Genomic DNA, 22423 nt, shown 5'->3' on the forward strand with positions numbered 1-22423 from the left:
AGGGACAAGAGACAAAGGGGCCCCCACCTCCGCCCGCACCCCAGGGACCCGCGTGGCGAGAGCCGGCTCCGTGATGTGCTGAGCACCTACTATGCGCAGGGCGCTCAGGACCCCGGACAGCCCTGCGGGGTGCGGCTTCCGTAGGGCCCGGAGGTGCGCGCGGGGTGCGGCTCCCGCAGGTCCCCAGAGGCGCCTTTGGGGTTTCAGGGAGAAGGGCGGGGACGCCCCGGGTGAGAGGGCGCTCGGGGGGCCGGGGACGAGGTGACAGCACGGGCCGGGGGGCGGGGTGGGGGGACAGCATGGGCCCCAGGGCGGGCCAGGCACCAGCGGGAAGCGGACTTCATGCCTTGGACGCCCCCGCCCCCCGCTGGTGATGTCTTACTAAAACGTCCTCCCCAAACTGGGAGGCTGCGCCGGCGACCCCCACTCCATAGGCCGAGCCGCCGGCTGCAGGAGACGCGGAGGCTCCGAGGCGCCCCCGCCCCCCGCACGCGGGAAGCTCCCCCCCCCCCCCCCGGCACGCGCGCCGCCGCCCGGCTTCCCCGCCGCCCCCGCACTGCGGCCCGCGCGCCCGGTTGCCAAGGAGACGGCGGGGGCGGGGGCGGGAACCTCGGGGAGACCCCGCGCCGGTTTAAGCCGGTTTCCCCGCCCCGCCCCCAGTGCCGCTGCAGCGCCGAGGATTCCCCGGCCCCCCGGGGCGCGCTCGGCGCATGCGCCCTGCTTGTGGCTTCCCTGCCTCGGCGGCCGCGACGGGAAAGCCCCGGGGCCAGGCCCCGCCCCTGTGCGACAACGCAGCCGCAGTGCGCGCCCGGCGGCCCCGCCCGGTCGTCCTGGTAACGCGCGCGGGGAGCGCTGGGAGCGCGCGGAACTCCCTTCCCGCGGCGGAGCCGGGGATTCCCTGCCGCCAGCGCGCATGCGCGTGCGGGGATTCCCGCTGGGCGGGAGCACGCGGGAGTTTCCCGCAGACCCGGCGCCGCCGCTTTTGTCTGGTGGCCCAGATCAGCGCTGCGCGGAGACGCTGCTCCCGGCCGGGGCTCCCGCGTGCGGGGGTCCAGGCAGCCCCTCCCCGCGGGGGTGGTCGCCGTGGTCCTTGCAGCCCCTTCTCCGGGGCTGGTCGACGAGGTCTGAGCCAGACCCCGTCCGCGACCGCCCGCCAGGCTCCCGGGACACCGCAGCGCCAGGCCTCGCTCTCAGTCCCATTTTACGGAGCAGGAAGCGGAGGCCCCCGAGGCCGGTCCCCTCAAGTCTGAGCAGGCAGAGGCGGGACTCGAACCCCGACCTGCACCTGCTCCAGCTCTGGGTCCCGGCACCGCGGGCCGGGCACGCAGCGCGAGCGCCCCCTGCAGAGCTCTTGGCGTGGACCCGCAGCGCCAACCTCTGGGGGCGGGGTCGGCGGCGTCCGGGACCCTCTAGGGACCCTCTACCTGGCTTAGGCTCAGGCAGGGTCCACACCAATCCGGCTCCGCCACGTGCTGGGGTTTTTACGCCCCTTGTCCGGCGCCCCCGCCCCACGAACGGGGAGGGGTCCCAGCCAGGCCTCTGCAGGGGCGCCTGCTATCTCCGCCTGCTCTCGCCAAGTAGAGACGCCTGGGACTGGGGACCTGCACCGCCTGGGAGAGGCGGGGGCTGCCCCAGGCCAGGGCTGTGGGTGCGGGTGGGGCCCAGCAGGGGTCCTGGCGGGTCCGTCAGCTCCACGCCTCGTGCCTCGGTTTCCCAGTCACGGTCCCTCGGGTCCCCGCAGGGCCGCGCCCTCCCCACCCCCACGCTCCAGCCCTCCCCCAGGCCGGCGTGAAACTCCTCCTGGGGGTACAGGGGACAGCTGCGTGGTCTCCCTGGATGAACAGACGCTGGTAGGGCCCCGCCCACGCAGGGACAGGTCACGCGGGCCTCTGGGCCTGGCTCACTGCTTTATTGGGGTCTACGCGCGCAGGCGTTGGGGGCGGGAGGGTCCCAGGGTGAGGGCTGTGATGGCGCCACGCCCCCTCGCAGGTGTCCGGCCCCTCCCTGCGCCCGGGGCCCACGCAGGGACAGGTCACCCAGGCCACCTGGCCTGGCCGAGGGCTTTATCGGGTCTGCGCACGCAGGCGCCGGGGGCAGGCGGGTCCGGGGGCCCCGGGGGAGGGACTGTGCCCCTCACTTGGGGGCGTTGTAGGCCGCCGCGCGCCGGTTCAGCGGGTTCTCGGGCGCGCGCAGCCACTCCTTCTTGAGCAGCTGCCGGAGCTGCGACAGCCGCAGGTTCGGCCGCTCCTGCTTCAGCCGCGGCAGCTGCGCCTCCTCGAAGGCCGTGTAGGCGGCGCGCATGCGGCGCTCGGGGTGCCGGTCCGCCTCGTCCAGCACGCTGCGGGGCAAGGCGGGAGGCTAGGGCTCAGCCCCGCCCCTGGCCCCGCCCCACCACGCCCCTGACTCAGGCCCCTCCACCAACCACAGCCCTGGCCCCGGCCCCGCCCCACCAGCCCTGGCCTATCACCACCGGCGGCCTAGGCCCCGCCCCACCCACTTCACAGCCCGGCAACGCAGGCCCCGCCCCCCCACCTGAGCGCCGCGATGGCGTCCTCCACGGTGCGCGCGTCCACGCTGCCCTCCTCGGGCACGCGCCGGTTCGCGTTCTCCTCCAGCGGCAGCTCCAGGTGGCTCCGCGCTTTCTCGGCTGTCGGGGGCGGGGCACAGGCAGGGGCGTCGGGGCGGGGCTCCGGGGAAGCCCCGCCCCTGTCCTCCTTGCGGCCCGCCCCCGGCCCCGCCCCGCCCACCTGGCTCCGCGGCCTCGCGGCGCAGCGCGTCCTCGATCTGCGCGCGCGTGGGCTTGGCGGGCGCGGCGCGCGGGGCCCGGCCGCCCGGGAGCCGGGAGTCCTCCTCCTCCAGCAGCCGCTGCGCCTCCTTGCGCCGCTGCTGCTGCTCCAGGCGCCGCCGCTCCCGGTCCTCCTGCGGGGCGGGGTCAGCGCCGGTCAGCGTCGGCCCCGACAGGGTTAGCCCCCAGCGTGCCTGCCCCGGGCCGCCATCCCCCTGCACGGGCTCCTCCCGTGCCCAGAAGCCCCCTAGCCCAGCCTCGGGGTGGTTCCTGGCCTGGACCCGCCATGCCTGGCGCCTGCAGGGCGCGCGGCGGTGGGGATGGAGGAAGGGCGGGGGCGGGGGCGGGGGCGGGACCCGGCCCGGGAGCCCCCTTCCTCCGGTGCGGGCCCCTGGAGCGGGGTGGGGTCGCCGGGGTCGCCCCGCGTGGGGGGTGCGGCGGTGGCGAGCTCGCGGGGACAGGAGCAGGAGAGCCCAGAGCCGCGCCCAGGCCCAGCCGGGTAACCCGCCAGTCTAGACTGACAGACACCGCGTCACCGCCGCCGCGCCCGCACATGCCAGGACTGAGCCACGCGCTCCATCCAGGTCTCCCGCGCAGGGGCGGCGGCCCCTGAGCTCGGCTCTCCCCGGCCACAGCAGGGGCGGGGCCCAGGCACTGCGGGGGGGGGGGGGGGCCACGCCGGCTGCAGCCTCCCAGACCGCGGTGCTGAGCGGGGACACAGCGAGCCCGGGGAAGGTTGGGATCGGGGTCGGCCGTGTCCCGGCCCCGCCAGCGCGCGGCACCCAGGTGCAGCGTGGGAAGGCACGGATTCCCCAGGGAGAGCATCCCATAGGGGCGCGGGTTCGAATCCCGGCGGCTCCACTTCCCATCCTGCTCTCTGCTGTGGCCTGGGAAGGCAGTGGAGAACGGCCCACGTGCATGGGAGAGCTGGATGGAGCTCCTGGCCCAGCTCCGGCCGCTGTGGCCATTTGGGGAGGGAACCAGTGGATGGAAGACCTCTCTCCCTCTCTCAGATAAAGTGAAAATAAAATCTGAAAAAACCATGAAACCAGGCGGGGCGCGCCCTGCAGAGGAAGAACCGACTCCGCTTAGGCGCCGGCGCGGGACCTCGGAGCAGGTGCACCCGGCCAGGAGCGCCGCCAAGACGCGCCTCGGGCGCCACCTGCTGGGCGGAGGCGGGAACAGGGGCGCCCGGGCGGGGTCGGGGGCTGGGCCTGGCTCTGGGGCCCACCCACACCGCAGGGAGCCCCCCACGGAGTGATGGTCGGGGTGTCCCCGGTGTCCACCCCTCCGGGGGCTCTGCACCGCCCCGGCCCCCGGCGCCCCCCAGCCCTTGGCCCGGGCCTCCCCCGCCCCCCGCCCCCGGCCCCCCGGCCCGCGCCCTCCCCGGCCCCCGCCGGCGCCCCCCGCCCACCTTGCGCTGCTCCTTCCGCATCACGTGCTTGTCCTCGTCCTTCCAGTAGGCATCTTCCAGCTCCTGCTGCCTCTTGGCGTCCGCCGCCGCCTTGGCCTCCGCCCTGCGCGCCCGGGCCGCCGCCGACTTGGTGTTCTCGCCCTGGAACTTCTTGGGCATCCCTGGGCCGCCTGCGGGGCGCGGCCGTGAGGGCGGGGGCCCCCGGCTCCGTGCCCCCCTGCAAGTCCCAACCTCAGCTCCTGCCTCCCCTGAGAGGCGAGCTCTGGGCGGGAACCGGGTCGTGCAAAGGCCCTGGGGCACCAGCAGCGACGAGCAGCGTCCCTGGGCCGAGTCCAGCCCCGCCCCCGCTGGACTGCGGGTGGGCAGCAAACACGGGAGAGGTGGGCGCGGCCGGACGCAGGGCCCCGGGATGGCGGTGCCGAACGCCCGCCTCAGCCTCACCCAGCCAGCTCCGGCGTCACCGCCTCCGGGAACCCTTCCCGGACTCGCCCCCGGGGTCTCCCGGATCCCAGGCTCCTCCGGGGGCCGCCTGACCCCTCAACCCGGCCGGGGCCCCACCAGGAACCTCCCTGACCTCGGGAAAGCGAACCCGGGTTCCAGAAGCCGCGCGGCCACGGCGGGATGGGGACGCCCGACGCGCACTCAACAAACACGCGCCGGGCACCAGGGCGCAGGCGGCGGGGAGGAGCCTCGGCGACCCCGGGACCCCCGTGTCCACTCGGGCGCCGGGCAATCCGGTCGGGGACGAGCGGGGTCGGGGGGCTTCCCGGAGGAGGCGTCACGCGAAGGACGGGGGGCGCCCAGCGCGCAGGCGCGACCGTGGGAGGCCGAGGCCGGGGCCGGGGGTCGAGGCCGGGGTCGGGGGTCAGGGCCGGGGGCCGCGGTGGCTCGGACGCGGCCGGGGCCGGACTCGGGGTCCCGGGGCGGCTCGGACCCGGCGCCCCGCCCCTCGGACGCCGCCTCCTGCGAGAGGCCCGCCGGGCCTTTCCCCCGCGGCTCGCCCGGCCCCGAGCCCGCTGCCCTGGCCGGGGGCTCCGCGCGCAGCCGAGGGGCCCGGCGCCCCCACCCCCGGCGCCGCCCGCCCCGCGGCCGCCCCTACCTCCTTCCCCCGGCGCCGGCCCGGTCGCGTCTCCGTGACGTCAGCGCTGGGCCTGCGCAGTGAGGTCCCGGCGGCGCACACTCATGGCGTCACTAAGGGCGCCATCTTGGTAAAGGGAAAGCCTGAGGCAGGCGGGCAGGCGGGCAGGCGGGCAGGCGGGCGGGCGGTGGCCGCGGACAGAACCGGAAGCCAGCAGCCATTTCTTTTTTTTCTTTAAAAAGCACGTATTTCAGACGCATTCATTCTCGGCGCCCCCGCCATAGAGTGGAGGAGCAGGCGGGCGAACGTACGTCGCCACCCGAACCCTTGGCCTTTACCAAGATGGCCTCTGCCCGGATCAAAGATGGCTGCCACGACTTCAAGCGCGGTAGGTTCCGCGGCATCCGCCAGCAGTTGCCCCACCGCCAGGGGGCGCACGTGGCCCGCGCGTCTCCCCGCGACCCCGCGGGGCAGGAATCCAGGTCCCAAGAGCCTTAGTCTGTTCTCCGTGGGGAGGCCCCCGGGGGCGTTGTCTGTCTCAGGGGCGGCTTCTGATGTCCAGGGAAAACTGCAGAAAGTGGACACTGGGCCTGAAGCCCTCTCTCTCGGAATCCACGGGGGTCACTGCCCTGAACGCCCTGGAGCCGGCAGCGCCCCCTGCTGTCAGCTCCATGTTGACCGATCAACAAGTGAGGCCCTCGGATCCCCACTCCGACGTGTCGGAGGCTGCTTATGTCCCAGAGCGGGAGACGCGGCACCGACATCGGCATCACCATGGAGTGCGTGTGGTGAGGCCGGCTGCAGCTCCCCCGCTGCTGCGCATTTGAGCTCCGCTCGCTGACGGCTGAGGCTGGAGCTTGTGAGAGTCTGGGCCCGCAATTCCCAGGATCCAGGTCCGTGCTGTTGTCCCCACGGGCACCCGCAGAGGGGGTGGGGCACCCAGAGGAGGCTCAGACCCGAGGCAGGACCCGGCCGACGGGGGGCATGGGTGCCAGAGACAATGTGGCCTGCATCTCCTGGGGATGGAGAGCCCTGGGGGCCGGGGGCCGGGGCTAGGGCCTGGGGGCCAGGGGCCAGGGCCGTACAGGGCCAAGAGTCACAGAACTCGGGGAGGGGTAGGTCTTCCATCCGCTGGGTCACTCCCCAGATGGCTGCAGTGGCCGGAGCCTGGCCGATTCGGAGCCAGGAGCTCCATCCCGGTCCCTCCGCAGGTGCAGGGCCCAGGACTGGGCCGTCGTCCACTGCCCTTCCCCCGTTCCCGGGGCCCAGGCACCAAGAGCCCCTCTCGGAGCCCCGCCCCCGCCTGTCCCCGCCCCCAGGCTCCCCGCGGGAGGAGGCTCGGGGCCCCGCGCAGGCCGGCGCCAGGCGTTGGGAGAGAGAACGGACAAATCATCTACGCACCGAGTGTTTTTTCAACCCCGGGCGCTGGGTCCCAAGGGTGCGGGCGATGCGGGTCCACGCCTCCCCGACTGCACACGAAGCCGCCGCGGCGCCGGCATCCCATAGGGGCGCGGGTTCGAGTCCCGGCTGCTCCACTTCCTGTCCAGCTCTCTGCTGTGGCCGGGGAGAGCAGTGGACGATGGCCCAGGTCCTGTACCTGCGTGGGAGACCCGGATGGAGCTCCTGGCTGCACAGCGCCGGCCCCAAGTGTCCGAGCCTCAGGACCCGGCGGGAGGGGCCCTTAGTGGAAACTGAGGCCGGGGTCGCAGCCTCCCACGTGCAGCCTCTACCCAGGCCTGGACGCCACAGGGACCCGATGTAATAAAACCAGAAACATCAACAGCGACGGTGACCAAGGTCCTTCTCCGTCTCTGAAGATTAACTCGGGCGCACCTCGGGGGCAGCCGGGGCCTGGGAGGGGCGGGGACGCGGGCGCGTGCGCGCGCGAGGCTTCTGATGAGGTCAAAGGGCACGGGGGCCCGAGCAGGAAGGCCCTGCAGCGAGTGGACGCACGGGAAGCCTGGGCGTGCGCACGGGCACGCGCACCGCAGATGGGGGCCTTCGCGCCCCCTCCCCGTGCCCGTGGCTCCAGCTCTGCCGGAAGCCCTGGATCTTCCGAGAGGAAGGGAGAGAGGCCGGGTTGAGCAAACACCAAGGCCAGGGCCGTGGAAGCTTCCAGAAAGTGACGTCAGAGCTGGGGCGAGACGCGGGGCCGGCAAACACACTGAACCTGAACGGTCCCACGGCTCAGCCTGGACACGCACAGCGCAGGCGCGGACGGGGACGCAGCTCCATCCGGGTCTCCCGCGCAGGTGCAGGGGCCCAAGGACCTGGACCATCTTCCACTGCTGTCGCAGGCCATAGCAGAGCTGCACCGGAAGTGGAGCAGCCGGGACTCGAACCCGCGCCCACATGGGAGCCGGCACTGCCGGCATTGCCTTGCTGGGGTGGCCGGGGGCTGGGGCCGGGCACGCTCCCCACGAGGCCCTCAGCGCCCACGCGTCGCTCGTGCAGGGAGGCGGCTCCGTGTGCAGGGAGGCGTGGACCCGCATCGCCCGCGCCCTCGGGACCCAGCACCCGGGGTTGAACAAACACTCGGTGCGTAGATGATTTGCTCGTCCGTTCTCTCACCCGGCGCGGGCCCGCGTGGGACCCCGAGCCTCCTCCCGCGGGGACGCCGCTGGCCTGGCGGGCGGGGACCGGCCCGGGAGGACGCCACCGGGCTCCCGGTCCGACTCTGACACCGGTAGGAGGGGCCAGTGCCTCTAACGCCCGCATCCCCTATGGACGCTGGTTCGAGTCCCGGCTGCTCCACTTCGATCCAGCTCCCTGCTGTGGCCTGGGACAGCAGTGAATATGGTCCAGCTCCTTGGGCCCCTGCACCTGCGTGGGAGACCCGGATGGAACTCCTGGCTCCTGGCTCTGGCCTGGCCCGGGGCCATGTGGGGAGTGCAACAGGTGATGGGAGACCCCCCTCTCTCTAATAAACCCAAATACAATAAATGCAGAGCTCCGTGACACTTAGCACATGCCCGCCATGCCCCTCCCGCGGCCCCGGCAGCCCTCCTCCTGTGGCTTGGCCAGGAGTGGACTCGCGCGGTCCCCGGCCGCCGGGTGTCCGGGCTCCCTCTTGTGGCCGCAGGTGGTAGTGCGCGCGCCCTTGACGGGTCCGAGGGGCTCTGAGCCCCCTCCCGCCGCAGCCCGGCGCTCCCAGGCCCAGAACTCAGGTTTGTGGGACCAGAGGGGAGCCAGGCGCCCCTGCCCCGCCTGAGGGCAAGAGGCCTCTGCGGGCGTCGCGGGTCAAAAAGCAAATGTTTGAGCAAGGATTGAATTCAGCAAACACGCGGGCCGGGGAGGGTGCACAGGGACGGGGGGGGGGGGGGGGGGATGCGGCGCCGCCCGCCGAGGGGCCCTCAAGGACACAGAGTGGCTGTCGCGCTCCGGACTTTGCCCTTCGCCTCCGGAGCGCCCGGGCCGGGTTCTCACCTTGCCCCGACTGCCTCCTTCCCCACATCAAACACTGGTCCAGGGCGGCCCAGAGCCGGGGGCAGCCGGGGGCAGCGCCTGTACCCGGCTCACAGCCGACCGACTCTCTGAGAGGGAGAGACAGACAGACAGAGACAGAGGCAGAGAGAGACAGAGGCAGAGAGAGAGAGGGAGGGAGGGGGGAGACAGAGGGGGAGAAAGAGGGAGGGAGAGAGGGAGAGAGAGAGAGGTCTTCCATCCGCTGGGTCACTCCCCACATGGCTGCAATGGCCAGAGCTGGGCTGATCGGAAGCCAGGAGCCTCCTCCGGGTCTCCCACGCGGGTGCAGGGGCACCAGGACCTGGGCCATCTCCTACTGCTCTCCCAGGCCACAGCAGAGAGCTAGACCGGAAGCGGAGCAGCCAGGACTCGACCCGGCGCCCTGTGGATGCGGGCACCGCCGGCGGGGGTTAACCCACTGTGCCACCACCGGCCCCAGTAAAGCCTTTTGGAAGGGGGAAGGGCCCTCCTCTCTAATCGTCCTTAATCAAACCTCAGACCGCGTGCTGTGTTGCCAAGGAGCCGGTTTATCCGACGCTGGCTGAGGGCCGCACTGCAGGGGTGGGAGGGGGCGCCTCCCGGGGGTCCCCGACCGCAGCCCCAGGCAGGAGGCCGAGGGCGGTGCCCGGCCTGGAGCTGGGGGGAGGCGCCAGGGGGCGGCAGGGCGAGGGCTCAGCCCAGGGTGGGGGGCAGTGTCACGTGGGCGCAGGTGGGCAGGGCTTGGAGCGGAGGCCAAGGATGACACGGGGACTTTTTTTTTTTTTTAATTTTGTATTTATTTGAAAGAGTTAGAAAGGGGTCTTCCATCTGCCCCCAGAGGCCCACAACGGCCAGGGCTGGGCAGGGCTGAAGCCAGGAGCTCCATCCGGGTCTCCCACGTCGGGGCGGGGAGCGCTCCATCCTGGTCCCGCGCAGGTGCAGGGCTCTGCCTGCCTCCCCTCCCCCCTGTCTCCGCCGCGCCCCTGCTCCTCTCCCGGCCTCAGCCTCTCTGTCTGTAGAATGGGGCAGCAGAGACCCCCAAGAGCCCCGAGTCCTTGCTGGGCGTGGGGGCCACGTGGCCGGCCCCCACACCCTGGTTTTGGGTCTGGGGGCTCCCTGTGTTGACTTTCCGTTCGTGTTGAGGGAAAAAAACTCCAGCCTTGTGTCCGGGGTGCAGCGTCTAAGTCAGCGGCAGGTTGGAAGCAGGGGATTGGCTAAAACAGCAGCTGGGGGCGGGGCCTCCCCACTTCCGGGAGGGTGGGAGGAACCCAACACCGAGCTCGTTTGCGTATCACACAGTCCAGCCACTCAGAGGCGGAGGCCAAGGGCCCGTGGCCTGGGATTGGCCTGTTGAGACGTTTGGGCGTGGATGCTGCGGCCGGGCCGGCCCCGCCCTCAGAGGTTCGACTCCCGCAGCTCATCCCGGCGCGCCCAAGCGGGGGTCCCGGGGCCGGCGCCCTCCACCTCGGGCCCCAGGGGCAGCAGCCGGTCCTCGGGCCGGGGCAGGAAGCTGGGGGGCTTCATGGCTGCGGAGGGGAATTCCTGGGGACCCTGGGGGAGGGGAGAAGGTGTCGTCACTCCAGATGGAGACCCCAGGGCGGCACGGGTCACAGCAGCCCCCAGCCCGGTGCACCAGTCGGGTCTGACCCCTCCGACCCCTGTCGCCCACAGCCCGGGCCACCAGCGCCGGCTTAGACGCTGCCGAAGCCACAAGGAGCCGAAGGAAGCCTGAGCACCCCACCCCCACCCCGCCAGGCCGTATCTGGCCTCAGGGCCTTTGCACCTGCCGCGCCCTGCACCGGACGGCCCTGTGGCCGGCTCCCGGTGCTCACGCAGGCCCCGTCAGTGTCACTGCTTCCAGGAGGCCGCCCCGAACCTCCCCAGGCTGAGTGGCTCCCGGCACAGCGCCAGGGGCGAATGCAACAGGGGGCCGAAGCCACACACCCCTCCCCCGGGGACCTGGGCGCCCAGCCCCAGGCTGACCTTGACCAAGCTGTCGTCCAGGGCGCCCACTTCCTCTTTGGGAGCCACGGACGCCGTCTGCCGTGCCAGGTCCCACCAGAGCAGGCCAGGGCCCAGGCTGCTGCGCTTGCTGGGGCCTGGGGGGCAGATCCAGTGTCGGGGGGTGAGGGAGGGAGCGCGCGGGCCGTGAGGTGCCCTGGGGCCCCCTCTGCTGGGCGTGGCGCTGGGCAGGCCCCGTGCAGCGACTTCAGCACCAGGGACAGCGCCCTGCACCCCCGCGCCCGCCCCCCAGGGAGCCGCCACCCCACCTACCGGTGACGTAGCTGACCAGCGCTCCGCACAGGACGGTGGCCAGCGTGCCTAGGGCGCCGTAGTACAGGTAGGAGATGGCGTAGAAGCTGTCAGCCAGGGCGGGCGCGCCGGGGGCCCTGCCGGAGCTGGGGGTGGGAGGGACGGGGCGGGGCTCCGTCGGTCAACACCTGGGCGCCCTCAGCGCCACTCCCCACCCCCTGCTGCCCCCCAGCCCAGCCCGGACTCGTGCAGTAGCCACCGCGCTCCAACCCTGGGGCGCAGTGGGTAAAGCCACCCCCTGCAGTGCCGGCATCCCATAGCGCCGATTCGAGACCCGGCTGCTCCACTTCCGGTCCAGCTCTCTGCTGAGGCCTGGGAAAGCAGTGGAGGATGGCCCACGTCCTGGGACCCCTGCACCTGCGTGGGAGACCCGGATGGAGCTCCTGGCTCCTGGATTCGGATCAGCCCAGCTTTGGCCGTTGTGGATGGAAGACTTCTCTCTCTAACTCTGCCTCTTAAATAAAGAAATCTTTACTTTTTAAAAAATAAACCCGAAAAAAAAAAAAGGGGGCCGGCGCCATGGCTCACTAGGCTAATCCTCCGCCTTGCGGCGCGGGCACATCCCGGTTGCTCTGCTCACTAACCACGCCCTCCCAGGCCACACCCCCAGCGCCTGCTCACCTGGGGTCCCCGCCGGAGGCGTTGGCAGCCAGGAGCGGGGCCGGAAAGCCGGAGGCGTTGGCCGAGGGGGCCGCGCAGTCGGCGGCCGAGGAGGGCAGGACCCCCATCATCTGCGCGCTGGGCGGGTACAATGTGGCGCCCACAGCCACCCACAGGGACAGCACCAGGCCCGCGCCCAGCCCAGAGAGGACGCCCTGGGGACGGAGCCGGCGTTGGGGTGGGACCACTCCCCTCCCAACCCCAGCCCAGCCGGTCTCTATGCACTGGGGGCGGGGCCTGCATCTGGGTGGAGCCTGTATGACCACGCCCCTCCCAGCCCAACTTCTCCACGTCCTGTGGGTGGAGCCTGCCTCAGGGGCGGGGCCTGTCTGCCCGTCCCCCTGCTCCTCTCTTCTCCATCACCCTGTGGGTGTCGCCATCGTCGGGGCGGGGCTTGTCGGACCATTCCCCTCCCAGCCCCGCCCTCCTCCACTCCCTGTGGGCGGAGCCTGCCCGCGCCCCATCCCCCACGCACCGGCGTGTTGCAGGCTGGCACAAACATGCCCAGGATGAAGGCTCCAAGGAGGGGGCCACTGATGACGCCCATGACCGTGAAGGAGCCCTGTGACAGCGGGGTGGAGGGGTGGGCGTGCGCTCAGGGCTGGGTCTCTGCCAGGACCCTGCCCCGGCCTGGGGCGTGGGGCGGGGGGGCGCGGAACCGGGCTCACCTGCAGGACGCCGCCCCCCAGCAGCGAGGACAGAGCGGCCACCGTGAGACAGGCCGAGCCGTAGATGAGGGCTGCAGCGGGCGGGGGCGCACGGTGGGCGGGGAGGCGGCCCTGGGCCCACCCTCTCCCCCGCGCCCCTCCCAGCCCCTGGGCACCCCACCGGGCCGGCGCACTCGCACAGCTCCCGGGGATCACCCCCACTCACACAGCCCCCCGGGCCCCGCCACTCACACAACCCCTTGGAGATCATCATAAGCTTGCGGGGCGCCAGGCGCGGCCACCGCGGCTTGATGAGGTCTTCCACGGTCACGGCCGCCATGGCGTTGATGCTGGTGGACGCCGTACTGGGCGGGGCGGGGTCCTCAGGCCACGCCCAGGAGTGCGGACACCCCAGCCCTGCCCCTGTCCCCTCCCCGGGGACCCCGACCTGAGACCCCAGCCCCTCTGGGGATCCCGGAGCCGCCACCGCCCCACGCTCCTGGCTGCAGCCTGGCCCCGCCCCCGCTGGGGCAAGCATTTGGGGGGCGGACCCGCTGCTGGGAGACCCCCCAAAACCAAGCTGAGGTTCCTGGGGGCAGGGGCCGCGCCCAGAGCTGCCCCTCCCCCCGCGGGCAGGGGCTCACCTGAGCGTGCCGCTGTAGGCGCAGGCCAGGAAGAGCCCGGGGACCCCGGGCAGACCCTCGAAGATGTCCAGCACCAGCAGGGGCATGTACTGGGGGCAGCCGGGGCAGGGCTGGGACCGCGGGGCTCCTGGCCGCCCCGCCCCGCCCCTGCCCGCCCCGGGCGCCCGATGTGTGCAGATGGACTGCGTGGACAGGAGCCGCGCCCTGGGACCCCTGCGTCATCCGGAGGGGCCTTGAGGCGGCAGGAACAGCCTCCCCACCCCCACCTCCGGGGGCCACGCACTCCACCCGTGGGACCCGGCCCCAGGGCAGCCTCCGTCCGGTGACTTGGAACCTGGCTGTCCATCAGAACTCCAGCTGGGGCGGGGCCTCAGCCAGCCCCATCCCCTGCCTCCCAGGCCCCGCTCTGAGCTCCTCCCTGCCCCAGGGCCTTGGCACTGGCTGCGGCTCCTGCTAAGAGAGCTCCTGCAGCCCGCACCCCTCCCCCTCCGCACCTGGTCCGGGGCCGAGATGCGGCCGGTGAGGAGCGGGTCACAGGCGCTGTAGAACACGAACATGACGATGCCGCAGCAGGCGGCGCTGGACACGATCAACAGCAGCCCCACCTGGTTGATGAGCACGGCCCTGCGCGGGGGTGGGGGCGGCCGCGGGTTGGGGCGGGGCCGGCGCTGGCCGAGCCCCTCCCCCCGCCCCTCCCCCAGGCACTCACAGCTTGGCCTGCCGCTCCGTCCGGCAGGCCACGTAGCGCTGCACCTGCGCCTGGTTCACCCCGTACATGGAGAGCCACACCAGCGTGCCGCCCACCACGAACGTCCAGAAGGTGTAGCGTCTCCGGGGGTCCGGGTCGAAGCTGGGGGAGGGACAGGGCGGGTCACGCTGGCTCCAGGCCCTCCGCCCCCCGCATGGCCACCTGGGAGCTTGTGGACCTGCAGGGGACATTTGGAGTGGGGCTGGCGGAGGGGCGGAAGCAGGGAGGGCTCCCTGGGGCAGGCGGCACTCACTCCAGCAGGTTAATGCGGGAGTGGTTCCGCGCGAGCTCCAGCGCGTGCCGGGGCCCCCCCACGAGCGCGACGCCGCGGCCCAGGATGACCCAGAAGCCCGTGAGCATCACCAGCACCTGGAAGACGTCGGTCCAGACCACGGCCCTCATGCCGCCCTGCGGGAGGGAGCGGCGTGGGCGTGGGCGGGGTCAGGGGCTGGGAACCTGCGTTCTCATCTGTACCCCCACGGACGGCCTCACGATGCGGCTCAGCCAGCCCCAGGCCCCCTCCCCGGGGAACTCCCGGCCACCCCCTTCGACCCGCGTCCTGGATCCAGCCATGCCTGCAGCCGGACTCGGCACCACCCTCAGGAGGCTGAGCCGGGCGCGGGCCCGGGGCACTCACTACGGTGGTGTAGAAAGTACAGATGATGCCGGTGGACAGCAGCGATGCCCAGATGTCCAGCCCGGTCACTGCGCAAACAGACCCCGCCCTCCGCAGTCAGGCCTCCGCGTGGGGGGGCCCAGCCCGGGACGCCCCCTCCTACTCTGCCTCCCGCACCTTGGTTCAGGATGAGCGCAGGTGCGTAGATGACGATGCCCGTGTACAGCACCTGCCGGCGGGGGGCGGGGTCAGGCCGGCGGGGGCGGGGTCAGGCCGGCGGGGGCGGGGTCAGAGCAGGGGCGGGGCCGAGGCGGCTCACCGTGGCCACCAGGTACTGCAGGGTCCCGCAGAGGCGCACCGCGCGGCTGAAGCGCAGCTCCAAGTACTGCCAGAGAAGAGCCGGGGCTGGCGCTCACGCGGGCAGGCGCAACCCGGGGGCGCGCCCCCCGTCCCCTGGAGCTCTGATCGCCTCCCCGAGGCCCGCGGTGGGGGCGCCCCCCGGCCCCCCGCAGACGCGCGCGCGCCCTGGAGGCCCGGCCCCGGCCTGTGCGCGCGCCACCTCTGAGCTCCGGCTGGGCAGGAACTTCGGGAGTGGCCGCAGGCGCAGGACAGGGACAGCGCCTGTGGCCATAGGTTTAGGCGCCGCCTGTCTACCGGACACGATCGTCATCGGTGTCCTCTCTGCCCCGAGGCACGTCTTGGCGCGAACTCCGTGGAGCCGCCCAGGGGGTGTGCGCGCCTGTGAGCGCGCGCGGGCGTGCGCGGGGGCGCACACACCTGTGCACACGTGGCCCCGCGTCTCCCACGAGCAAGCGGCGCGAGCCAGCTCCCGGCTTCCTCCTTCCCGGCCCTCACCCCACTGCCCGGGGCCTCTTCCCGGAACCCCCCGCCCCGCCGCGCGCGCACCTGGTAGGTGCTGGTGAGCCCCAGGCGGTAGAAGACGGGCAGGAAGAGCGCGGCGGTGAGCAGCGAGTTGAGCAGCTGGCCCAGGCACATCCACAGGAACTTGAGGCCGTAGCGCGAGGCCTCGGCCGGCACGCCCAGCACCTGCACGGCCGACATGAAGCTGGCGGCCAGCGACAGCCCCACGGGCAGCGCGGCCAGGCGCCGGCCCCCCGTGAAGAAGTCCTCGGCGCTGCGCTGCCCGCCGCGGGCCAGCGCCACCCCGAGCCCGATGCCCGTGGACGCCAGCAGCATGAGCGCGAACACGCCGTAGTCCCAGGCGCCGAAGGTGGCCCGGGCCCCGGCCATGAGGGCTGCGAGGAGCCCCCCGCCCCCGAGAGCGCAGCGACGCCCCGGGTGCTCGCCGCCCGCCCGCGCGCCCGCCCGTCCGCCCCGCGCGCCGAGTCCGCGGTTCGCTGTCGGTGTCGCCGTCGCCGCGGCGCGAGGCTGCGGGCTGCCCATTTATTGCGCGGCGGGGTCAGCGCGCGGCTCCACCTCCCCCGGACCTGCAGGCGGCCCGCCGGCACCCTTTCGGCCCTGGACTGGGGCAGGCAGGCCCGGGCAGGCCGAGGGAGTGGCGGCGGGGCGGGGGCGCGTCCCCACCCCCTCCCTGGGGCCCGGCCGCGCGCGACGGGACAGGTGGGCCGCGACTCCCAAGCGCTCCCTCTCCCGCCCGACGGCGCGGCCGCTCCAGGGGTGGTTTCGGGTGAGCGGGCGATGCAGGGGCGTCGAACCCCCCCTTTCTCTACGGTCTTCGGCCCTGGGCTAAGCTGGGTGGGGGAGCCTGGGCTCGGGGTCGCGTGGGTGCCTGCGGTCGTCTTGGGGTCCCCCTAGGCCTTCTCCTGCCCACCTGCACATGGGCATCAGAAGGCGCCTGCCTCAGAGCCAAGCCAGGGGGCACCGGTGGGGGCGGGGCAGGCGCTCATCCAGTGTCAGCGGCCACCGGGTCCCCCGCGACCACCCGGGGAGGGGCTTCCCGCGCCCCTGGCAGCCCCACCGAGGTCTGGGCAGGCGACATCCCCTGCGCTCGGGTGGAGCTTAAGGACGGACGGCGCCCCAACTTCAAGGGGGGACCGCGCGTCCACAGGCCCGGCTCCGCCCACCCTAGGAATTCTCGGGGTGCAAGCCGAGACCCGAGACCTCTGGGCCGCCTCGGGCGCCGTCGCCGCTCTCTTGGGAGGCCCGCACCGCCGAGCCGAGTGGCCGCGTCCCCCCCCCCCCCCCCCCCGCCGTGGGAAAACCCAGGCTTCGACGGAGGCTCACTTATAGAGCGCCTACTGCATGCCCTTGTGGACACAGCAGGCTGCAGGGGGCCTGGCTCGACCGCAAGCAGGGGGGCTGGGGCCACCGCGGGCGCCCGGGGTGCGGCGGAGCGAGCGCTGAGTAGTGGGGGGCGGCGCGGGGGCGCAGGAGAGGCCGGGGCAGGGAGGCCCCCGCAGAGTTTTCTGAGAATTGGCGGCGCCCCAAGCCGGGGAGGCTGCAGGTGGGGACAAGTGCACCAGTGGGGACTTGGAACCTGTCCCGGATTCCAGGAGCCCCGCTGGGTGGGCGGCGCTGGGCCGTGAACTCCGGGCGGACAGCGGGTGGCCCCCCTCCCCCGCACCTGCTGGGGCGCACGTGGCTCGGGCGGTGCCCACACCGGGACCTGGCCCGCGGCCGACCCTGCGCGCCTCACTCAGCGGCCGCAGCCAGAGCGGCCACCCTGCCGTCAGGACCTGGGGTCATCTGGGGTCCCTGTGCCCGGTCCTGGTGCTGCCCCTGCGGAGCAGCCATCCCGCTGAGCGCGATCTTGGGGGTCAAGCAAGCCCAGCGCAGGCCCCCCCCCACCCTTCAAGGGGCCAGAGGACACCCCCAGCCGGAGGCAGCGGCGCGTGGGACCCCGGCCCCAGCCCTGTGCCAACTCTGGGGTGGAAACTCTGGTTTGCGTCCTGTGCCCCGCAGCTCCCGGGAAAACCCCCGCCCCGCCCCCCGAGCGCAGGGACCGCACCCGGACGCCCTAGCTCCGCTTGGCACGGAGCCACCCCTGAGGCCCAGAGGGTGAGCGGTCACCGACTTCCTGTTGTGTTCACGGCCCACGGGGGCTGCAGGAGCGCAGGCCATCGGGCCCACCGCCGGGGCAGAGCGAGACCCCGACTCCACGGGACGTGAGGGGGGAGGACCCCCAGCTACCCTCGGACTGGGTCGCCCCGCGCTCAGGGCGGGTGCGCAGGCGCTGCCCGGAGTCTGGTGCCCCCAGCGCCTCTCGGGCTTCGGTGCCCACCTCCTCCCCAGGACACTGCGGGGGCCCCAAGTTGCGTCCCAAGAGCCAGGCTGAGGCCTGGGCGAGTGGATGACGGCGCAGGTCCCATGGAGACCCGGATGGAGCTCCTGGCTCATCAGCCCCCCGCGGTCCGAGCCCCTCAGGCCCCAGGGGGCGGCACCCGCGATGTCCCCGACCCGCCCGGCTCGGCGCCTGGACTCCCCCCAGCCCCGCACGGCGCAGGCGCACACGGAGGCGGAGGCGGGCCAGGTTGCGGGCGTTTATTGGGGCGCGGGCCTAGAAGAAGGTGTTGGGCCTCTTGGCGGAGAAGCGCGGCTTGTGCTGGCGCCGCAGCACGCGGTGCGGGAGCGGGAAGCGGATGCGCGAGTCGTGGAACTGCTTCACGGCCGGCCGCCGGCAGCGCGCCGCCGCCATCTCCTCCACCTTCATCACCTGGATCGAGTGCGCGCGCGCGCGGTGCCGGGCGCCCATGTCGCGGTCTGCGGGGCGGGTGGGGCGGTGAGGGCGGGGCGGCCGGCACCGCAGGGACCACCCCCGCCCGCCCCGCCGCGCGTGTGCGGCCTCCGCATTCACTCCCGGGGGCACCCGCAGCCCCCCGGAGGCGACGAGGCCCCGCTGCTGTGCGCACCCCGCTTGGAGCCGCGGCCACGGCGCGCGGCGGCTCTGGGGTTCGGGTGCGCGCCCCCCTCCCCGCGCGCGCCCCCCTCCCCGCGCGCGCCCCCCGTCCCCGCTTACAGCACTGCGTGACGGCGCCGGCCGTGGTGAGGTCGCGGTACTCGCGGTACATGTTGTGCGTGCCGCTGCGGGAGTCGTAGCGCAGCCAGATGCCGAAGTTCTTCACGCGCAGCGGCGACTTCTCGAACACCTGCGGCCGGCCGGGCGGGTGAGGGTCCGGGCCGCCCCCCGCCGCCCCGCCCCGGACCCCCCGCTCCGCCCCGGCCGCCCCCGGAGCCCCCCGCGCCGCCCCGGCCCGTCCCCACCCCCGCCGCCCCCCGGCCACGCCGCCCGGCCCCCGGCGCACCTGCCCGCAGTACACGATCTCGCCCGACGACTTCTTCATCTTCTTCAGCTGCGACACGAAGTACCAGAAGCGCGACTTGGCCACCACATGGTTGGGCGCGAAGATGCGCATGCGGTAGAGCGGCGGCGCGGGGCTCTTGGGCGTGGGCAGGCAGCGGCCCACCACCTTGTACTCCCGCAGCTGCGGGGACGCGCGCGTCAGCCGGGGCCGGCGACCCCCGCGTCAATCCCCGGCCCGCCCCCAGCCCCGGGCAGGAGGTCGCCACATCGCGCGGCGCGGCGCCCCGCCCGGGCCCGCTCCCCACGCGGCACCCGCGACCACCCCAGCCCCCAGTCCCGGGCAGGAGGTCGCAACCCCGCGCGGCGCCCCGCCCGGCCCGCACCCGCTCCCCACGCGGCGCCCGCCGCCATGTTGGCCGCTCCCGAGCGCGGCCATCGGGGTCCCGGGCGGCGGCGCGCTCCAGCTGCGGGGCCCCGTCCGCTCCCCGCGCCCCCCACCAGGGCCCGCGCCGCGCCCCCCGCCCCGACGCCGCGCCGCGGCCGCCTTACTGTGCCCGAAGCCTTCATGGCGCTCCGTCCGCGATGGCCGCCACCCTCGAAAAGGAAGTCCTTTCCTTCGCGCAGCCGCTCTCCACGGGTTCGCCGGCGGAAGTCCCGCCGCCTCGCCGCGACGCGCCCATTGGTTCCTTGTCCTGGCGCTCACGGAGCCTTGTTTTGTCATTGGCTCCAGTTCCGCCTGCCACCCACTACCCCGCCTCTCTTCGCAGCCGGACTACACTTCCCAGGAGGTAGCGCGGCAATGCGCACGTATTCCGGCGCGGACGTAACGGAGCTTCCGATTTCCGAGCACGCCGGGAGTTGTAGGCAGCGGACGGCTTTGGTAGGGAGTGAATGAGCAGCTGGAGCAGTCTCTGTCTTCCACATAAATGTTTTTCCAGGGGTTAAGTTTTTATTAACCAAGCAAGCCACGCTTATTCTGAGTGGAAGCAGCTGCCCCGGTTTCCTTGCCCCTGCCTCGGCGGGCAGGGGTATCCACGGGGTGGGGAGGGTTGTCCCAGGGAGAGGCTGTCTGCTCGCGGGAGCTGGGGGCCTGCTCAGATCTGCCGGGGCGAATCTGGGGGCGGTCGCCGTCCCCCGGCCGTGAGGTGCATCAGGGCGGTGGCGGCGGCCCGGCTTAGGGGGGGGGCGCCACCTCTCCCAGGAGGCCCCCACCTCCGGGCTGTGCCCCCGGGACCTCAGCGGACGGCCACATGCACCCTTTCCCCGCGCACGGGGGTCCTCACCCTGACCGCAGGCCATGGCGTTGGGGGGGGGGTCCTAACCGTGACCACAGGGCATGGCCGCAGGGGAGCCGCCCCCCGCCCCCACGGGGCGCCCGGCTTCTCCTCGCCCAGGGCCCCCGTGGAGCGGAGGTGGGGGCGGAGAGACGCCGCCCCCGCAGACCAGGACCTCCCGCCCACCCGTGCACAGCCCGGGAGCAGCCGTGTCGGCCTGCCTCCAGCCCTCCCCCAGGCCTGGAGTCCCGGATCCGCCCGCGTCGCCCCACGCACCGGCTGCTCGGCCTCTCGCCTTCCAAATAAATTTTAAAAAATCCTCAAACGCCGAGCAGCTTGAGAATTGATTTCCACGTCATAGAAGGCCCGCCTTTAAATAATGCAATCCACGGTTTCTAAAAAATTTATTTATTTACTTACTTAAAGGCAGAGTTAGAGAGAGAGAGATTCCACCTGCTGGTCACGCCCCAAGAGCTCACAGCAGCCAGGCCTGGGCCAGGCCAAAGCCAGGAGCCAGGAGCTCCATCCGGGTCTCCCCCGTGGCAGCTGACCCCCCAGTGCTGGCTCCAGGCTTCCCGGAGCCCCGCAATCCTGTTGTGCGGGAATTGGCGGGCGGGTGTCGGCGGAGAGCCACGCCCCCGGAGCGTTACCGCGAGCGGCCGCCAGGTGGCAGCAGAGCCCGTTTCCCCCGGGCAGGGCCGGCACGGGGGCCTGGGTTGCACATCCCTAGAGGGTGCGAGAGGGGCCTGGGGGAGGGGCGGAGGGAGGGGGCGGCGAGACGGGGAAGGGCCGCGCGAGGGGCAATTGCTGGTTCACTCCCCAGGTGCTCACAACAGCCAGGGCCGGGGTCCCTGCCCCCCTGGGGAGGTGACCCGGATGGGGTTCCCAGGCCCTGGGCTGCAGGGTGTGCACCTGCCGCTGTCCGGCCGCCTCCAGGGGAGCCGCCGCCCGCGTGCCCCTGCCGGAATGGGAGCCAGCTGGTCCAGCCTCCCTCCCTGAGCGCCTGTCCGGTTACTCCCGGGACGGCCGCCCCTGCCCCGCTACCGCGGCCCTCAGTGCCCAGCGAGCTCCCAGCCGCCCTCCCCCTCCCCGGCTCCCAACTCCCCCCCCACCCCCCAGCGACTCAGTGACTCCTCCCGGCTCCGGTCTTTCCACGCTGGCGCCTTGCCCCCCGGGGATCCGTGCTCCGCCGGCACCTCTCCCGCGGGAGCGGGGTCCTGGGCCGTCTGCGCCCACAGCCGGGCCCGGCGCCCACGCCCCGCTCCGCTCTCAGCCGAAACCTGGGCGCCGGCCGCCGTGACCAGCACCGCGGCGGTGGACAGCGCCCACTCGGCCACCTGCCCGGGCTCGAGCTGCGCGCCCTGGTCCGCACCTACGGGAACCGACGTGCACTTCAGGGCGTCTGGTGGGCCCGAGAGCGGAGGGATAGCCTGGGACAGCTCTGAGATGGGAGGGGTAGCCTGGGACAGCTCAATGCGCCCTTGCTCCTGGCCGCCTCTCGCCCACGCTCAGCCCCACGCCAGGAGCTTTCTCCCCGCGGCCCGGAGCCGCCGCTGGTTCTGACCCGGCCCGGCCGCAGGTTCTCGAACGCCTCCCTCTGCCCTGCGGGTACGCGGCCCGAGCCCCCGGCTGCCCAGAGGCCCGCTCAGGCCGGACCGGCTTTGCCGACGGCGACCCCGCCTGGCGGCCCGTGGACGACTGCCCATGGGCGGGGCCGGGCGGGGGCTTGGGGGAAGCTGGGCAGGACCTGGGGGGGCTCGGGGGTCGGGGAGCAGCTGAGGGTCTGGACGGAGGGCTGGGGGTTCGGGGGCTGGGCGGGGGGCTAGAGGGACGGGTCTGGGGAGCTGGGGGGACTGGGCAGGGGTTAGGTGGACGGGGGGGGGGCGTAGGAAGGGGTGGGGCCCGGCTCTTCCTCCTCCCCCGACCAGGAGTTTGCGTCCCCCAGTGCTTGTGCTCAGTCCCCGGCGCTGTCCCGTGGGGCGCCCTCGGGTTGAACCCGGCGGTGCCCCAGAAGAATGAACCAAGGCGAACACACCCCCCAGGCAGACCGCGCTGGTCCAGCCTGCAACCCTCCCACCAGGCAGACCCCGCTGGTCCAGCCTGCAACCGTCCCCACCCCCACCCCAGGTCTCTGTCCCTTTTGGGCCCGACGAGCTTCGAGCTTCGAGTGACACCGAGCCCAGAGGCCCCGCCCCTTCCTGTCATTTCCGGATTCTGGCCCTGCCATTGGCTGCCCCGCGGGGTCGGGGTCTCCCACGGACTGTGTACCTGCACCCCCGTACTCTCCCCCTCCGCGGAGCCCCTCCCAGCGGGGGGGGAAGCCCCCCACCCCGCAGCCGGGAACCCACCAGGAAGTGCTGAGCCGGGCGCGTCCTGAGCCTGGGGCGGGGGTAGTGGTCTAGCCTGCACCCCTCCCCGCCCTTGCCGGCCCCGGGGGAGCCTCAGCCCCTCTCGGGGCCACCGCGACCTCGCCTCGCCTCCCTGACCCGCTCCGTCCGCACACGGCCAGGCTGGCCCCCTGCCCCTCACCCTCCCGTGGAGCTCAGTCTTGAAGTCACCGCCTCAGGGAAGCCCTCCC

The 22423-nt window shown here is 73.1% G+C and overlaps 3 protein-coding genes, 1 long non-coding RNA gene and 1 other non-coding gene across 6 annotated transcripts; 1 reads left to right on the forward strand and 4 right to left on the reverse strand.

The window, feature by feature from the left end:
• Positions 1 to 1888: 1888 nt before the first annotated feature.
• Positions 1889 to 5435, reverse strand: CCDC124 (coiled-coil domain containing 124). 2 transcript variants are annotated; one of them, XM_070059520.2, is made up of 5 exons: positions 5299 to 5435; positions 4200 to 4369; positions 2748 to 2919; positions 2533 to 2647; positions 1889 to 2338 (listed from the first exon to the last, which is right to left on the reverse strand). In XM_070059520.2, the coding sequence occupies exons 2-5, from the start codon at positions 4356 to 4358 to the stop codon at positions 2134 to 2136; spliced, it is 651 nt and encodes a 216-aa protein (XP_069915621.1). In that variant the 5' UTR covers positions 4359 to 4369; positions 5299 to 5435; the 3' UTR covers positions 1889 to 2133. The 2 variants fall into 2 exon arrangements, with proteins under 2 accessions (XP_069915621.1, XP_069915622.1); XM_070059521.1 differs by lacking the exon at positions 5299 to 5435 and adding an exon at positions 4774 to 5292.
• On the forward strand, positions 5321 to 11062 carry LOC149121574 (uncharacterized). The gene is made up of 3 exons (XR_016222797.1): positions 5321 to 5407; positions 5520 to 5665; positions 10976 to 11062. It is a non-coding gene; the product is annotated as an uncharacterized LOC149121574 (long non-coding RNA).
• SLC5A5 (solute carrier family 5 member 5) lies at positions 9494 to 16453 on the reverse strand. The gene is made up of 15 exons (XM_070058985.2): positions 15256 to 16453; positions 14669 to 14734; positions 14527 to 14578; positions 14371 to 14438; positions 13987 to 14141; positions 13695 to 13835; positions 13480 to 13609; positions 12986 to 13074; positions 12594 to 12706; positions 12363 to 12433; positions 12170 to 12256; positions 11656 to 11849; positions 10996 to 11120; positions 10705 to 10820; positions 9494 to 10272 (listed from the first exon to the last, which is right to left on the reverse strand). The coding sequence occupies exons 1-15, from the start codon at positions 15751 to 15753 to the stop codon at positions 10117 to 10119; spliced, it is 2061 nt and encodes a 686-aa protein (XP_069915086.1). The 5' UTR covers positions 15754 to 16453; the 3' UTR covers positions 9494 to 10116.
• Positions 16454 to 17797: 1344 nt separating this feature from the next.
• Positions 17798 to 19175, reverse strand: RPL18A (ribosomal protein L18a). Its single transcript, XM_051829977.3, has 4 exons — positions 19121 to 19175; positions 18573 to 18752; positions 18287 to 18416; positions 17798 to 18030 (listed from the first exon to the last, which is right to left on the reverse strand). The coding sequence occupies exons 1-4, from the start codon at positions 19136 to 19138 to the stop codon at positions 17828 to 17830; spliced, it is 531 nt and encodes a 176-aa protein (XP_051685937.1). The 5' UTR covers positions 19139 to 19175; the 3' UTR covers positions 17798 to 17827.
• LOC127486199 (small nucleolar RNA SNORA68) lies at positions 18102 to 18232 on the reverse strand. The gene has a single exon (XR_007912948.1). It is a non-coding gene; the product is annotated as a small nucleolar RNA SNORA68 (small nucleolar RNA).
• Positions 19176 to 22423: the final 3248 nt, after the last annotated feature.

The sequence above is a fragment of the Oryctolagus cuniculus genome, chromosome 16 (assembly GCF_051225735.1).
Source record: "Oryctolagus cuniculus isolate XC-2025 breed Fujian yellow rabbit chromosome 16, ASM5122573v1, whole genome shotgun sequence".
Lineage (NCBI taxonomy): Eukaryota > Metazoa > Chordata > Mammalia > Lagomorpha > Leporidae > Oryctolagus > Oryctolagus cuniculus.

Bases quoted from the DNA above. Each gene is read 5' to 3' on its own strand.
- CCDC124 (XM_070059520.2), bottom strand. From the start codon at position 4,358: ATGCCCAAGAAGTTCCAGGGCGAGAACACCAAGTCGGCGGCGGCCCGG. The intron at 2,920-4,199 runs GTGGGCGGGGGG...CCCGCCCCGCAG, and splicing joins TGCGGAAGGAGCAGCGCAAG to GAGGACCGGGAGCGGCGGCG. The intron at 2,339-2,532 runs GTGGGGGGGCGG...CTTGCCCCGCAG, and splicing joins GACGCCATCGCGGCGCTCAG to CGTGCTGGACGAGGCGGACC.
- SLC5A5 (XM_070058985.2), bottom strand. From the start codon at position 15,753: ATGGGCAGCCCGCAGCCTCGCGCCGCGGCGACGGCGACACCGACAGCG. The intron at 14,579-14,668 runs GTGAGCCGCCTC...CCCCGCCGGCAG, and splicing joins TGCAGTACCTGGTGGCCACG to GTGCTGTACACGGGCATCGT. The intron at 10,821-10,995 runs GTAGGTGGGGTG...TCTGCCCCCCAG, and splicing joins GCTGGTCAGCTACGTCACCG to GCCCCAGCAAGCGCAGCAGC.
- RPL18A (XM_051829977.3), bottom strand. The intron at 18,417-18,572 runs GTGCGCCGGGGG...GGCCGGCCGCAG, and splicing joins AGATCGTGTACTGCGGGCAG to GTGTTCGAGAAGTCGCCGCT. The intron at 18,031-18,286 runs GTAAGCGGGGAC...CCCGCCCCGCAG, and splicing joins CGGCGCCGTCACGCAGTGCT to ACCGCGACATGGGCGCCCGG.